Source organism: Euwallacea similis, chromosome 1, assembly GCF_039881205.1.
Source record: "Euwallacea similis isolate ESF13 chromosome 1, ESF131.1, whole genome shotgun sequence".
Lineage (NCBI taxonomy): Eukaryota > Metazoa > Arthropoda > Insecta > Coleoptera > Curculionidae > Euwallacea > Euwallacea similis.
The window spans coordinates 3,069,969-3,084,211 of NC_089609.1; the positions used below are offsets into that span (position 1 = coordinate 3,069,969).

General features: G+C 36.6%; 2 protein-coding genes across 4 annotated transcripts in view; one reads left to right on the plus strand and one right to left on the minus strand.

Annotated features, from left to right (window-relative positions):
- The window catches only part of LOC136419211 (calpain-9-like), a 66,159-nt gene that overhangs the window by 35,416 nt on the left and 16,500 nt on the right, over positions 1 to 14,243 (plus strand). For 2 of the 3 annotated variants that reach the window (XM_066405416.1, XM_066405430.1), the window contains one exon: positions 11,393 to 11,480. In XM_066405416.1, coding sequence (XP_066261513.1) covers positions 11,393 to 11,480 — 88 coding nt within the window. Of the gene's footprint in view, positions 1 to 3,143; positions 3,485 to 11,392; positions 11,481 to 14,243 lie in introns of those variants that run through there. The other variant, XM_066405424.1, reaches the window with a different exon arrangement.
- Positions 11,581 to 13,981, minus strand: LOC136412255 (uncharacterized). Its single transcript, XM_066395273.1, has 3 exons — positions 13,754 to 13,981; positions 12,797 to 12,928; positions 11,581 to 11,830 (listed from the first exon to the last, which is right to left on the minus strand). Exons 1-3 carry the CDS (start codon positions 13,979 to 13,981, stop codon positions 11,594 to 11,596), a joined length of 597 nt encoding a protein of 198 aa, XP_066251370.1. The 3' UTR covers positions 11,581 to 11,593.

Consider the following 14,243-nt stretch of genomic DNA (forward strand, 5'->3'; position numbering starts at 1 on the left):
CTAAATTTCTGAGTGCTTGAATGGACGAGTGAGGTTAGAAATTTAGCACATTCCTAATAGAACTTGACATAACCGCTGAATTCCTAACCCCACTTATGTGTCAAACTTCGGTCGCTTTTGCTTTTCATGGCGGCGAAGATTTTTAATAAATTGGAAAATCATGACAGGCACAGGTGAAGGAACGGAATACAGTGCGCTTTCTAATGTTACGAAAACAAAAGCGATAACATAATAAGGCAGCGGCAGTGCGACTTCTTCCCATGGTCTTATAATGCGTTCGTCACTGTCGTGGTCACGGTCTTCTCGCTTCGACTTTTCAAGGAACAAGGTTAAGCGCCAGGTTAAGCGTGTTACATAAATAAACTTGAAATAATCGCATCTGACTTGCTGAAAGCGGTCCGTCTTATTAACCCACTTTGTATAAACTTGAATACCATGAGACTGTCCGTTATGAGAGTTCGGTTTTGAACAGCGTTACTGTTTATTGAGATATTTTCAATATAACAAATCCAACGTCTTAATTTCAATATAAGCCACACAAACAACTGTCTTCGCCGACAGAGTATTAAAGTTTTTTTAATGTACACGGTGTCCTAAATACTTCTATCAACGCGAAGATCTCAGAAACCTTGAGAACTAGAGAGCCAGTTGAATGGAGATAAAGTCGTGATTCACTCTATTTTTCAATTTTAGAGGAGTGACGTCTATTAGTATTTTACCCCATATTTCAGCTCTGCGCTTAATTAACTCGAGCACCCCGAATAGCAGTTCCTATTAGATAACGTCAATTCGATTTATCTCGCGCCAATTAAATGCAGGAAAAATCCGGCAATATCAACGTTAAGTATGTTGGGCTTGCAGGAAAATATCCTAAAAGCGCCATCTGTCGGGTCTTTTTTGTTGTATAAGCGACAGGACTCAGTAATGCACACAGCAGATCTACAGGGTGTTTTTAAATTATGGTGCCAAATTGATGTGGCGAGGTAATTTACGTTATTTTGTACAGGAACTTCTATATAAATACGTGTCTAAAAATGTTGAATAAAAAAAATACGGGCCGTTTTATGATAGTTTGGAAAAACATACTTCCATCATTTTTTTCTAAAAGGATTTTGCGATTTTATTGAATGTTGGTACAAAAAATATCTCCGTCAGGTACAAAAACAATTGATAAATACATTATTCTTCGTTGCTATGGTAACCAAATAACAGGGGTGGTCTAGAGATGTTTTCAGTAGGTTTTTTTTTCGAGGAAAAATGCATATTTGGTCAGTTTTTCTTAAAGTTTGTTTAAAAATACACAAAAAAGGCGCTTTGATTTAAAATCGATAAGGTAAGTATATTGTTCTCGAGAAAAATGACCAAGTATGAGATACTGCATAGTATTCATCTACCATTGCGTTTATGTTTCGAGTATCTAGCTTGCCATGTTTTTTATTGTTTTCTATTGTCAATGTCAGTCTTTTAGATTTAAAAAAAATAAAAAATTTAAAACTAGTAACAACAAAACACACTTAACAAATGCCACTGTACAAATTGTCCGAATTGTCTTCCACCAACACGAACACAAACTCTGACCCTTTTGAGGAAGTTAAATTGCAATTCCTCCGTGCTTCTTTTATTTTGTCTTATCTCGACAAACACAATCTCAATTCTTTGCCTTAAATAGTTTTCATTCTAGATTGACCTGCTGTACACTTTCTCCTTTGCATTACTTTATTGAACAAAATCTAAAAATGTTTACAAAATGTTTAAAAACAAGAAATATGATAGAAAATTAAAAGACTGACATTGAGAATAGAAAATAATAAAAAGGCATGGTAAACTAGATATCCGAAAACTTAACGCAATGGCAAATGAGCAGTGTGCATTATTTCATGCTTAGTCATTTTTCTCGAAAATAGTGCACATTATCAATTTCAACTGAGGACACTTTTTTGTGTATTTTAAACAAACTTAAAAAAAACTGACTAAATATGCATTTTTTCTCGCACAAAAAAAACCTACTGAAAAATTTCTAGCCCACCCCTGCTATTTGGTTACCATAGCAACTAAGAATAATGTACACATGAATTGTTTTTGCATTCGAATGACATATCTTCTGTATCTACTTTCAATAAAATCGCAAAAGTCAGTTGGGAGAAAATAATAGAAGTGTATTTTTCCAAACTATCATAAAACACCAATTATCTTTTTATTAAGCATTATTACACACACATTTACATAAAATTTCCCACATAAAATCACTCAATCTCTTTCCCGTATCAATTTGGCACCATAATTTAGAAACACTTAATCAAAAAAGAAATTTGGCATGTTAGAAAATGTCTCAAATTATTGAAATTTAAGTGTCGAGTTTTCCTGCAAGCAGATAAAATAAATTAGGCAATAGAGTGATCAACGTTCTATATTATATTTGATTACAAAATTCTGAAGATTTTTCCATTATCGAAAGTTTCCGGCTTCAATGTTTTCCATTGTTAAAATAGGTCAATTGTCCCATCATTATTTCGAACCAAAGTAGATATCCCTTAAGGGATTTACTAACTCAGCTCCTTCCACCAGAGTATTCACAGTTCATCAGTGTGATGGAAAGTTTATTGGAGTAAAATGATCCACTTTAGAATTCCTTTTTGAGGACGAAGGCGTATTTATGAGCAAAGTAAGCGGAGAATAAGGCTTCTATGTAATCTGCGATAAAATGCAGCCTTCGAATTACCTCATTAGATTGAATTAAACACAATAATAATTATTCAAGGTGCCTCATCATAACTACTTATTACGTATTTGTTAACCATCGCCAATTGGTGCCTGGTTGCAATTACGCCTTTTAAGATTATGTTGGTGGGCACTTTAGTCATAGAAAATCCGTCAACCGCTAAAGTCAATAGGTATTCAGTTTACAAAACGCGTTGTGCAATAATTACCCGTTTTTAAGAGTGTAGAAAAAACTGAAAAAAACTTGAATAATTGCGAGAAACAGACAAATCGGTAAAAGCAAGGAAGGAGGAAGAAAAACGACCACATTTTAGGTCGATCTCAATTTCTCTCCTCCACGCTCGGAGGTTGCAGTCCTCCATTTAATTCCATTCAGTAAGCAGATTACAGTTCTAATTGTTTCGCTAAATAGGTGTCATCAGACCGGGCAGCCTTCACTATTCAATTATTGATGCAAAACTACAAAAAAAACTTACGATTCAAGCGAGTGTGACACAATGAACCATTTATCGGTGTAGAAACTGGCCAGCAATGTCGCTGCAATGTCAACATTATCTTTGAACATTTTTTTCCTTGGTGCTGTTTGATTACAAAATTATCGGCAGTAAAGTATTTTTCTATGACCATTATCTAAGTACCTATGGAGCCGTAGAATTGTTAAATGTGCCAGTGTGTCGACCGTATTGGCTTTCAAGCATGTTTTTCAGTGATTGTGATTTTTGCATTTGCCAAAGGATTCAGGATTCCCACACTATAGTCTATGAAGGTAAAGAAGTTAATAAGCATTTGCTCTAATGAGCGCGGCAAGAGTTCACCTTCACACTTACCGATCAGATTTACTATATAATTTTTTTAACAATAAACCATGTTTACTCCATGTAAACTCTCACCCAGTGTCATTAATGCAAAAACTCTTTAATTACTAATTGTCCTATTCTTAAAAGTCGAACACCCGCTCCTTTTAAGTCGTCCCGCATTTGCTTCCAAAATGGTGCCAAAAAGGTGATTCGACGTGAACCAACGTTATAAAATTTTGATTTTTGCAACCGAACGCCCTGTATATTATTGTTTTATTAGATGTGCCTCGTCTTGTTGATTTCAAAAACACAAGCTTCATTCTATTATCGTTTTCATTGAAAAAAAATTATGTGTGCTTCGTAACGGTCATTGTAACTGTGTAAACAAATCGCACAGGAAAGCGAACGTAGCAACAATTGCCGGCATTCCACAAAAATTGGTACCATTTTTTTAACGGAATTCCGCCATGCATTGGTTCCCTGTGAGGTCACTTGTCGACAGAGAGGTGCAAGACATATGAGGTCACAGCGACGTCACCAAGGCAAAGGAAGGGATAAAACTGTAAAAAATGTTATATGCAATCCTTTAAGCCATTGTGGCCGACATGCAAAACACCTTAATTTTTATAGTTAGAAAAGTGTGAAATTAAGATTTTTTTTGTGCGTCTTACACATTATCCTTACGGAACATACATAATTCGTTTGGGAGGAAAACAGTTGGAGATTAGGCTGCGAAATTCTTTAAATTTTAAATCTCCGTGAAGTAGAAAAAAGGCCATGCAATAACAAAGTAGCAGGGGGGGGGTCATTTACGAAAATTTTAAGTTGATATTATAGTCCTTTTGGTTGATTTCACAAACGCCACTTTTAAATTTGATGAGTATTAATGTACAAAACGGGTATATTCAATTTTTTACACTAAATAGAGAGTCGCTCATAACAAATGGGTCTTCAGCCCTATATGGGACACCTCGTTTGTATACTGTATTAATTCAAAACATTCGTCAACAGCATATTTCGCACACAATCGTCTCAAATTTCCTTCGGTTTCCAAGAATCGAGGTCATTTTAATACTTATTTTCGTGATTTTCAGCCTGTTTCAAAACGAAACCCCTTCTAAATTGCAGTTCCGACGCTCCTGGGGCTCAATAATTGAGGCTTTTGTGGAGCCTAGGTGGTCGAGATAAGGAGTTAAAAAACAGCACATTGAAAATTTACGAATTTTTTCCAAAAATATTTAAGAGGGAAAATGCCCATTTTTTGCCTTTTTTCAAACCTTGAATCGCGATAACTCGAACAGATTTGGTGCGATTACTCTAAAACGTGGCTCAAATTAATCGTCTCGATAAGCTCTATAAAATATCGCAAACCGTTTGTCGATGTCTTGTAAAGTCTTCGAGATGCAGCATCATTTTGGCCCCTAATTTTATTCAGTTGAAGGAGGGAGCTGCCTACTTTTGATATTTTTCTGGCTTACTCGTCAAACATTTTTTGTTTGGTTCGCGGCCAACATGCACGATCACGTGATATTATTTACTCGCGCTCCATGTTGATAACAAAACAGAAATAACATGTTTTAGTGAAAATAATGGTAAACCGTAGGTACCTAATGTTAATTCAATTAGAGATTTTAATTGTTAATCACTGCCTGTGAAATTATATAGGATACTAAAGTATCCGTTGTGCCAGTTAAATGATAGTTCATCTTGATTTCATGGGCAGGTATTTCAAGAACTTCCGCTTTTTTATGGTGCAATTACCCGAATACTCTCATGCTGGATCTATAGAATTGTAAGCGTGCATTGATGTGTGCCATGATGATTACCATAAATGCGCACAGTCACATAAATTATCTTATGATGGTAATTACCAGAAAACTCATGTTTTACGTAGGAACTACATGAAGATATACACTGCCGGTCAAAAGTTTGAGACCACTTCTAGAAACGTTATTTACAAATATATTAAATTTTCGAAATATAAGCACATTTCTGCACCATCTACGATTTCTTTATTTTCTTCGAAACATATAAACAATCAGTCGTTTGCAGATTTTTTAAGATAAGACAATTACGACGTTTTCCTATATGTTTAAACTAGTGCCGATTGAGCGCCATAAAGGTACAGTCGTTTGTTCATAGTTATTACGTCCTCAATAAATATTATTTTGCTGTTTGTTACATTAGCTGAACAGTATGTTTGTTTAAATAATCTGAAATCAGATATTTAGTGTTAATTAACTTTTGTATTTGTGTGTTAAGGAGTTCATTTGACTAACAATCTTAGTTGGTTTAAATTTGTGGCTTTTAAAGAGAAGATTCTTTGAAAATGGGAAAAGTGTATGAAATTAACACTGATACGCGATCTGCCATTGTCACTCTATATAATGAAGGTAAATCTGAACGTGCTATTGCATCTCAACTTAAATTATCGAATACTTGTGTCCATTCCGCAATTGTCCGGTACAGAGAAACTGGCAGTAATCGAGATCGTCCACGTTTAGGAAGACCAAAAGCTACCACATCTGGTGAGGATAAATTCATAGTTGTCACTAGTAAGCGGAATAGGCGTCTAACAGCACCAGAAATTCTCGTTGAGGTAAACAAATCTCGATCCAAACCAATATCACTAACTACAGTGAAAAGGCGATTGAGGGAAGATAATTTGTTTGGTCGCATTGCTATCCGAAAACCTTTATTGAGGCTTCAAAACAAAAAGAAACGGCTGCAGTGGGCCCTAACCCATAAAACTGGTCGGAAGATGATTTTAAAAAAGTTCGTTGGACTGATGAATCGAAGTTCGAATTATTTGGATCAAAAAGGAGAGTGTATGTTCGACGCGGTGCCAAAGAAAAGATGATGCCAGATTGTGTGTTACCGACCGTAAAGCATGGTGGTGGTTCTATTATGGTCTGGGGTTGTTTTTCGGGTCATGGAATCGGTGAATTAGTCAAAATTGAAGGAATAATGAAAAAAGAGCATTATAAAGTAATCTTAGAACAAAATGCCATTCCTTCAGGGTTAAAACTAATTGGTAATGAGTTTATTTGTCAACAAGATAATGATCTCAAACACAGCTCGAAATTATGCAGAGGCTATTTGGAACAAAAGGAGACCGAAGGAGTGTTGAAAAATATGATTTGGCCACCTCAGAGTCCCGACCTTAATCCTATCGAGTTTTTGTGGGAGGAGCTCAATAGAAAGGTTCGGGAATGATGTCCTTCATTACGTGAAGACATGTGGAGGACATTACAGCAAAGCTGGAATGATATTTCACAAGAGACTATCCATAAATTAATTGCTCGGATGCCTAGACTTGTCAAAAAAGTGATCAAATGTAAAGGAGGATTTTTTGATGAAAAGTCAGTTTGAATGAAATTTGTGAATTTGTTTTTTACTTTTTGAAATTGTATGTTTATGTTTATTTCTTAGATTTGTTAGATCTTATAATACATGTTAATTTAATTTTATGCTTCATATAGCTTTAAAATTTTTAGTTATCTTTGATTTCCCATTTTAATCGGGGTAGTCTCAAACTTTTAGCCGGCAGTACATTAAATTTAATAACCAATTTTGCTCTCAATGTAGTGGCAGCTCATATTTACGATTCCATAGCTCCTAGCATCCCTACTTGTGTTGCTAAATTAATAAACTGGTTTTTCCCATTGCGTTTCCTTCCTCCCTCCAGGTTGTTCAACAAGGATATTCTCCAAGTTGATCGCCCCCTTTCACTCTCTTTTCTATGCAATCTCATCGGATCTCCTTCGTGAATTCCTTAGGGTTTAATTAAGGGAAATTAACACATGCATTCGATGGTCTTACAGCCGTTTTATTGCTTCCTCTTTTGTGCGAACACCACTTAGCACGCTCTCCTAAGATTTAAATGCCATTTAGATTTCAGCTTCGTAGATACCATCCCTGGCTGCATTCTGTATAATGTTAGTCGTGAGTAGATAATGTGGGAGATAGGTATTTGGATGGGCGCAAACCCTTGCAAAGAAACCTCAAAAATTGTAGAGTTTTTTACTTATATCTAGAGGCTTCAAGATCGCTAAGAATGATACTCCAGTTTCTTTCGGTGGAATTGGTAAACAGGCCCAAGACGATAAAACAAAGTGTACGGAGCTTATTTCCTATAGATTTGAGGCAAATGAGCCTCTAATTTCCATAATAAAACATTGCGGGAAAATTTACATTTTAAATTATTTTCCCAGTCGTTGAGTTGAACCGTTCAGGAGAGGGTTGTCTAGCACGACAACTTTGAAAACTCTCAAAATTAGGAGAGATATTGCATGCCATTTAGAAATAGACATAATAAACTATTCTGCCGGCACTTTTAGTCTTAACGGCCAGCGTGGGTTAGGAACCATTTGCCGTGTCTATTTTGCGGTATGCTAAATGTAACTAACAGTTTGGTGTAACGAAAAAATCATTTTTGGACGTTTCTTTTATTTTTTCAATAAAATTTCAAGACATTTGCGGAAATTTCTTTGTGTGCAAGTTACGAGGCGCCATGTGGGCGAGTTAAGATCCAAAAATAAGAAAATCCTGTCTAAATATGGCTAAATGAATATTCGTAGACTACATGGTGCAAGTAAACGTTTCTTGCATTCAATTTGGAAATTTCGAGGTCTGAACGCAGGGGAGCACTAATAAAAGGTCAATGGCATGAAATGCTAATTCGATAATTTAAATAATTTTTTTAATGTCGGATTTGACTAGAAACTGCTTTATATGATACTGTTTTGTGGCCATAACTGACTCATTGTACCATAAAACTCATTATGCTCCTAGTACAATAAAGTAGTAAATATTATAGTAGAGTAAAGCAGCTAACATAAAGTGATTACCGCGAAGCTGGCAGACTGAATATTGCCGGACCAATTTTCTTTTAACAGGCGATTAAGATATTTCAGAGATTCAAAATGCAAAATTCTAAATATTAGCAAACTGACCAGAAGAGGGGCATACAACGTTGCATGTAATGCGTATGTAATGACGTAAATTCATTTTATCCATTTATAGACTCCCTCTCAAGCTTCCTCGGCCATAAAATGACTCGTCTAATAAAATCTTACATTACGTCCTAATTCCATAAATAACCATTATAATTTATTAAACTCTTGTTAAAGTTATCTTTTATGATTTAAGTATTGAAAAACGCTTGTAACGCAAAGCTGCTAATTAGATAAAAGTCCTAGTGCATTAAAAATATTGCCCCTGCGTGTGTCACTTGTAGCGTTTAGTAACTACATACATATGTACATAATAAAAGTGTACGTAACTGCTGTTGTCAGTTTTCTGGTACACATAGCACGAAATAATAACAATTTGCAGGTGCTGTTAACGTCCGCAATTTACTGCATACTTGATCTAGATTCTTGTTAAATTTTTTTGCCGCTCGATTTGATATCGTGAAGCTGTTTTACTGAAATAACTGCATTAGATCTGTTGATGGAATTCCTGTACTAACCAGAACCTTCCGTCGTTAAAATTTCCATTTACCTTTGCGTATCTAATTTTCCACACCTGCCCTTCTGGAAAGCGCCATTTTCCCCACAGATTGCTCATGAGAAATACGGCATTATCGCAATGTATCTTTGAAATTGGATTATGTGAGGGACCCTCCGAATATAGGAAAGTTTTGGAGCGACCTCGAGCTTTTTCATGCAGTTTTCCCTGTAGAAAACTTCAGGGCTGTATTTATGGACGTAAGCTGCGATACGTTAGTTTTCCTTCGGATGCTGTAATATGAGTACTCTAAAAGAAGTTGTAATGTTTGGGAAACATCTTGTGCCGGGAGGATTGACGGATATTTCGCTGTGAAATACATATTTCGAATTTTTACTGAGAACATTTCTAAAAGAGCCGGTTTTCAAATTTGCGTACAGACATTTGCCCGAGGAGTAATTTTCCCGTAAAAAGACCTCTATCTATTAATTAAAATAAATAAAGGTGCTGCAAACTGCAATTTATGGGTTCCAGGTCTTCAATTATTGAGTCATTCCTGCTTTACGTGATATATGTGATTGACATGATAGCGTCTTCACAACAATACAGTAAGATGGAGAGCAGATTGAGGGCAATAAAAATCTCAATCTCCAACCAAAATCACCCACCATTTGTTACCTATACAGGGTGGCCCAACGAAAACTTTGCACCTTGATTTCTAGTATTTAAAATAGAAATATGTAAAAACGCTTGGACTCGCCGTTTTTTTTTATTTGAGGGAGACAATTTTTGTTGTATATTTAACACTTCAACTTTAAGCCCTGAACAAGGGCGACAGTTGCCCTCAAAATTCGGAATAGGAAGGGATGTCGAGGGGTAACCCATTTTAAAGGTAGTTGTAACCTGATTATAACCATCAAGTTTCAAGTCCCCGTTGATATGACAGCTTGTCAAAGTCTGCAGAGAAAAAGCTTTTAGTTTAATAATTAATTTTTCAAAATGAGGGTAGGAAGACCTTCAAAAGTGAAATATCACTGAATCGTTTTGGGGGAGGCGAGTTTTACCCCACGAATTTAAAAGGGCACGTTTCTATACTTGTATTTATTTTTCTTAAAAAGGTGGGCAAAAGAAAAAAGTGTTCACACTGCTTTTTTGACCATTTTATTAAACGCTGAAAATGACCGCCATTTACTCCCGTGCAATAAAATAAATTTTACTCAAAGCGTTGTTTTACGTTACATAACATTCCGGGTGTAATTTAGTAGCGTTCATGAATTTTACGATTAGGGGTAAAACACACCCCCGTCAAAGTGATTCAGTGATATCTCGCTTTTAAAGGTCTTCCTACCCTCATTTTGAAGTCCGCAGCTTTTATTACGATAAATGAATTGTTAATTAAAAGCTTTGTCCCCACAAACTTTGACAAGCTGCCATATCAACGAGGATAAAGAAAGTGACTTCAAACTTGGAGGTTGTAATCAGGGTGCAGCAACCTTTAAAATGAGGTATTGCTCGACATCCATTCCCATTAAAAAGTTTAGGGGTAACTATCGTCCCTGTTCGGGGGTTGAAAAGACATTAGAAAATTGCCTTTCTCGAATCAATGCGTCCGGGCGTTTTTACACGTGTCCATTTTAAATACTGAAAATAGAAGCGCGAAGTTTTTGTTGGGTCGCCTTGTGTTTTAGCGCTTTTAAAGCATTTTCCATGAAGTCAAATTTGAGAGCCATACACACGACAGACAGATGCCCTTCAACCGGGCAAATTTAGCTATCAGAATTGCACTCGATCGATCATTTCTAATGATGATTCATTTTCAACTCGATAAATCATCAAACCGCGTCAATGGCCAAAGCACAAGAGGTGCGCTTTCGCCATTGACATCTCGCTTCGTGGTCGAGCTGTGGGGCGAAAAAGCGTTTCCTCTTCTCCAAAAATCCTTCGGCGAATCTTCGCCATTTCAACCAGGGCAAACTTAAGACATCGATTTCGTTGAGCCTCTTACATCACCACCACATTCCACCAGCAAACACAAGCTGACCTTACGCCTTCCGACATAACCGCGCAATTTATAACAGCGCAAATAACTACAATATGGAAACGGATAAATTAATGCTGCATATACCCAACCTGTGTGCGAAATGGTTTATGCGGTTATGCCCAACTCTCCAATGGTTAAATGTTATTCTCACTTATTCTCACACGCCTCCTAGATCGAAATGTAGCTATTTGAATACAATTACGGCCCCTGCTTGCCTGGAACGTGTAAATGTGTAACGGCGCACATTGTAAGCGCCATTATTAATGAGTGTCACTTGCACTAAGTCACCTTTAACTGCATGTAAATCGGGCGATTTTGCCTTGCTTTTCGTATTGTTATTGCTTATTTTGTGCCGCTGATTGCCCTTTTCTTCTTGCTTTTGCAGGCTCCAACGGAACGGCCAGGGCTTACATGAATGGACACCTCAATGGGCATGCCAACAAATTTGAGGACAAGCAGTCCACTTTGTCTAGGTAACTCCGTTTATCCGAGCTATTAAGGATTTATATTAATACATTTTAACACATCCCTAAAAATCGCTTTCCCTATTTTCTTAGGACTCGCTCTGGCTCAAGCTGGGTCTAGATTAAGCCGCTGTCTGGAACTGATAAATTTCGAAATTAGGTTTTTTAAAAGATAATTGAATAATTTCATTTTGCCTACTTATTGCAGAACTCTTGATAATTTCATAGCCATCGGTACCCACGGTGCCTTCAATGTTGCTCAGCATTCCTGTGTAATATTTTACGTTCTCATTTACTTCCTCCCTTAATCTAATTTGTATTTTCTTCAAATCATCAAGTTGGCTCCGCAGTTCATTATTCTGCAATAAGGCATGTCAAACTAAGTCGGTTGTCCAGATGTGTACAGGATGTTGTAAATTCAGGGGCCACTATGGGAATCTCAACAACTATAAGAGATACACGGTCGGTTAAATTAAGGCAAATCTGTGTAGGTAACTTTTTCTTTTTTCTTTTTGAGCTATTTGATCGTTGGAATTGCACGCTGCTCTCAGTTATAATACCACTTTCAGTTAATTTTAACTGAGAGTGGTGTTCGCCCTTCACTAAGGGCTCGGACGAAAACCCTTGTTAGGGTTTTGGTAATAAATCTGTCTTCAGAATCTAGGAAAAATGAGTAGAAAGAAACAAGAATCACTAGTTAACTAAATATATATTGAAGGCGAATATCAAAATCTATGTATTTCCTTCTCTCAATCACTGAGCAATGACCTGAGTCAAGTCATCCTTCAGGTGGCTTAATGTTTGGTCATTATACCTAATTTAATCTATCTTTTTTTATTTCATTTTCTATGTTGGTGATTACTCTAAGTGGTAATTGTTAGAATTTAGTTTCTTTTTATATGGCCGAGGTCGACCTCTTGCTCAACCATAGTAACCAAGTGTTATGTATTGAATAAGAGGCCACACATTAATTTTTGTTAAGTAAAATATGTGCATTGTCTGTTCTTTGATAATGATTCGTTCTTTAGTAAAGGTGCAAGTATCGTTCCGCTTAACTCTGTGACCCTTATCAAAGGCATGTTGGCATTTAGTTGACCTATGAAAGTCTTCATTTTTGATACATTTTTGATGTTTATTAATTTTATTTTTTAAGGTGTTAGAGATTTGGCCAATATCAAATTGCTGCGGTTTGATCTTAGTAATTTTTGAACGTAGGGAGTTTTCTATTCTAAAAACTGTTCTAACATAACGAGAGAGGGATACTTTTTAAGGACTTTTCAATGGTGATAATAGATTTTTAAGCCGATTTCGACAAACTTTCGTACCTTTGTTTCGGATTTCGTAATTTCCGCATTTAACTTGACGCAATACTTCTTGGCCTGATTGGTGATGTCGCACAGTTTTTCCAATCTATCTTCTGCCGTGTCTCGTTTCTTCTTAGTCGAATCCAACTCTTTCTGAGAGAAAAATTAAAAAATCATCAATCAGTCAAGAAATTATCAGCTACGTCCCATCTTCGATGAGATTTAATTTATGCAGGTACCTACTTGATAATCTACAAAAGTACAATGCAAAACCATCATAATTCTATAAGAACATTCTCTCGAGATTATTTTTCATTGTTTCTAGGTTCTGTATCATCATGGATTTATCGTGAACCATTAATTAGTCTACTCTAATTTGTGCTAGTTTCACTTTCACAAAACAGTCTCATGAAATTTGAGAAGCGAACATAATGAGTCTTATATTAAAATAAATTCCCTCCAGATAGCTATTGTTATCTTCATCTGTACCTACTGTTATTATTAGCCGGCTAATAATATGGATGATTATGGATGTGTTGGTGTGAAAGCGTACCTGCCCATTATTTTCTTTATGTGTGTACGTTATAGGCAGGGTAAGTAAAGCGAACCGGAACGGTCAATTATCTTATTATAAAAGGCTACGAAGATATAAGTAGCACACTGAAAATTCGCATTATTCTCCTGATATTACCGATCAATTTCTGTATTTCACAGGATGTGTTTATTAGAGCCTGAACGTTGGGAAAGCGATAAGAGGTACAAAGTTGATTAAAAGGGACTAACTTGCGCAGCGCAGCTCATTCATCATCATGAACCAAAATTTCTATGTTAGGCGCTATGGGCTGCACACAGCTGGCTTAATCTCATCTCAACTTCTTGTTCGAAATTACTTCTTGCAAGACTCATTTAAGGCAATTACGAAACCAATCAGACGTTCTGTATGTCTAAAGCAGACGTTCACATATCTACATTTGCTACCTGTTTCTCCTCCAGTTGGTTTTCCCAAAGTTCCAGTTGCATATCCAAATCTTCAACAGAATTCAAAATCTGTCCAGTCGGGGCGAGGATAGGCAGTTCAGTGATGCGGGGTGCCCTTTTTCCCCAATAGTCCTTGAATTCCTCAAAGTTACTTGAAGTCATCAGAAGAAAGGCGACCACTGTCATAGCGGTGGCGAAGACGAGAGCGGCGACGTAGTATATGAACATGTCAGGGAATTTTTGCTGCTTTTTTTTAGTATGGCCCCAAAACTGTAGATTTTGCTTTGACACGGTTACAATTGACAGCAATTTGTGAGGGACAGACATGGTGGACCAGACGAAGGGAGGCTGGTACCTGTTAAGTGTGCAGGGTGAGTCGTGACTCAACCGGCACAAAGCAGTGCCTGCAGGAGACCTCAAAATGTGATAATTTCTTGAATTTTTTTTTCCACGGTTAACAGTCGAGGAGATATTGATCTCCGAAGTTGGC

Excerpts from the sequence above, each read along its gene's own strand:
- LOC136412255 (XM_066395273.1), bottom strand. The coding sequence starts at position 13,981 with ATGTTCATATACTACGTCGCCGCTCTCGTCTTCGCCACCGCTATGACA. Across the intron at positions 12,929-13,753 it reads ACCAACTGGAGGAGAAACAG|AAAGAGTTGGATTCGACTAA; the intron begins GTAGCAAATGTA and ends TTTTTCTCTCAG. Across the intron at positions 11,831-12,796 it reads TTACGAAATCCGAAACAAAG|AATAATGAACTGCGGAGCCA; the intron begins GTACGAAAGTTT and ends GCCTTATTGCAG.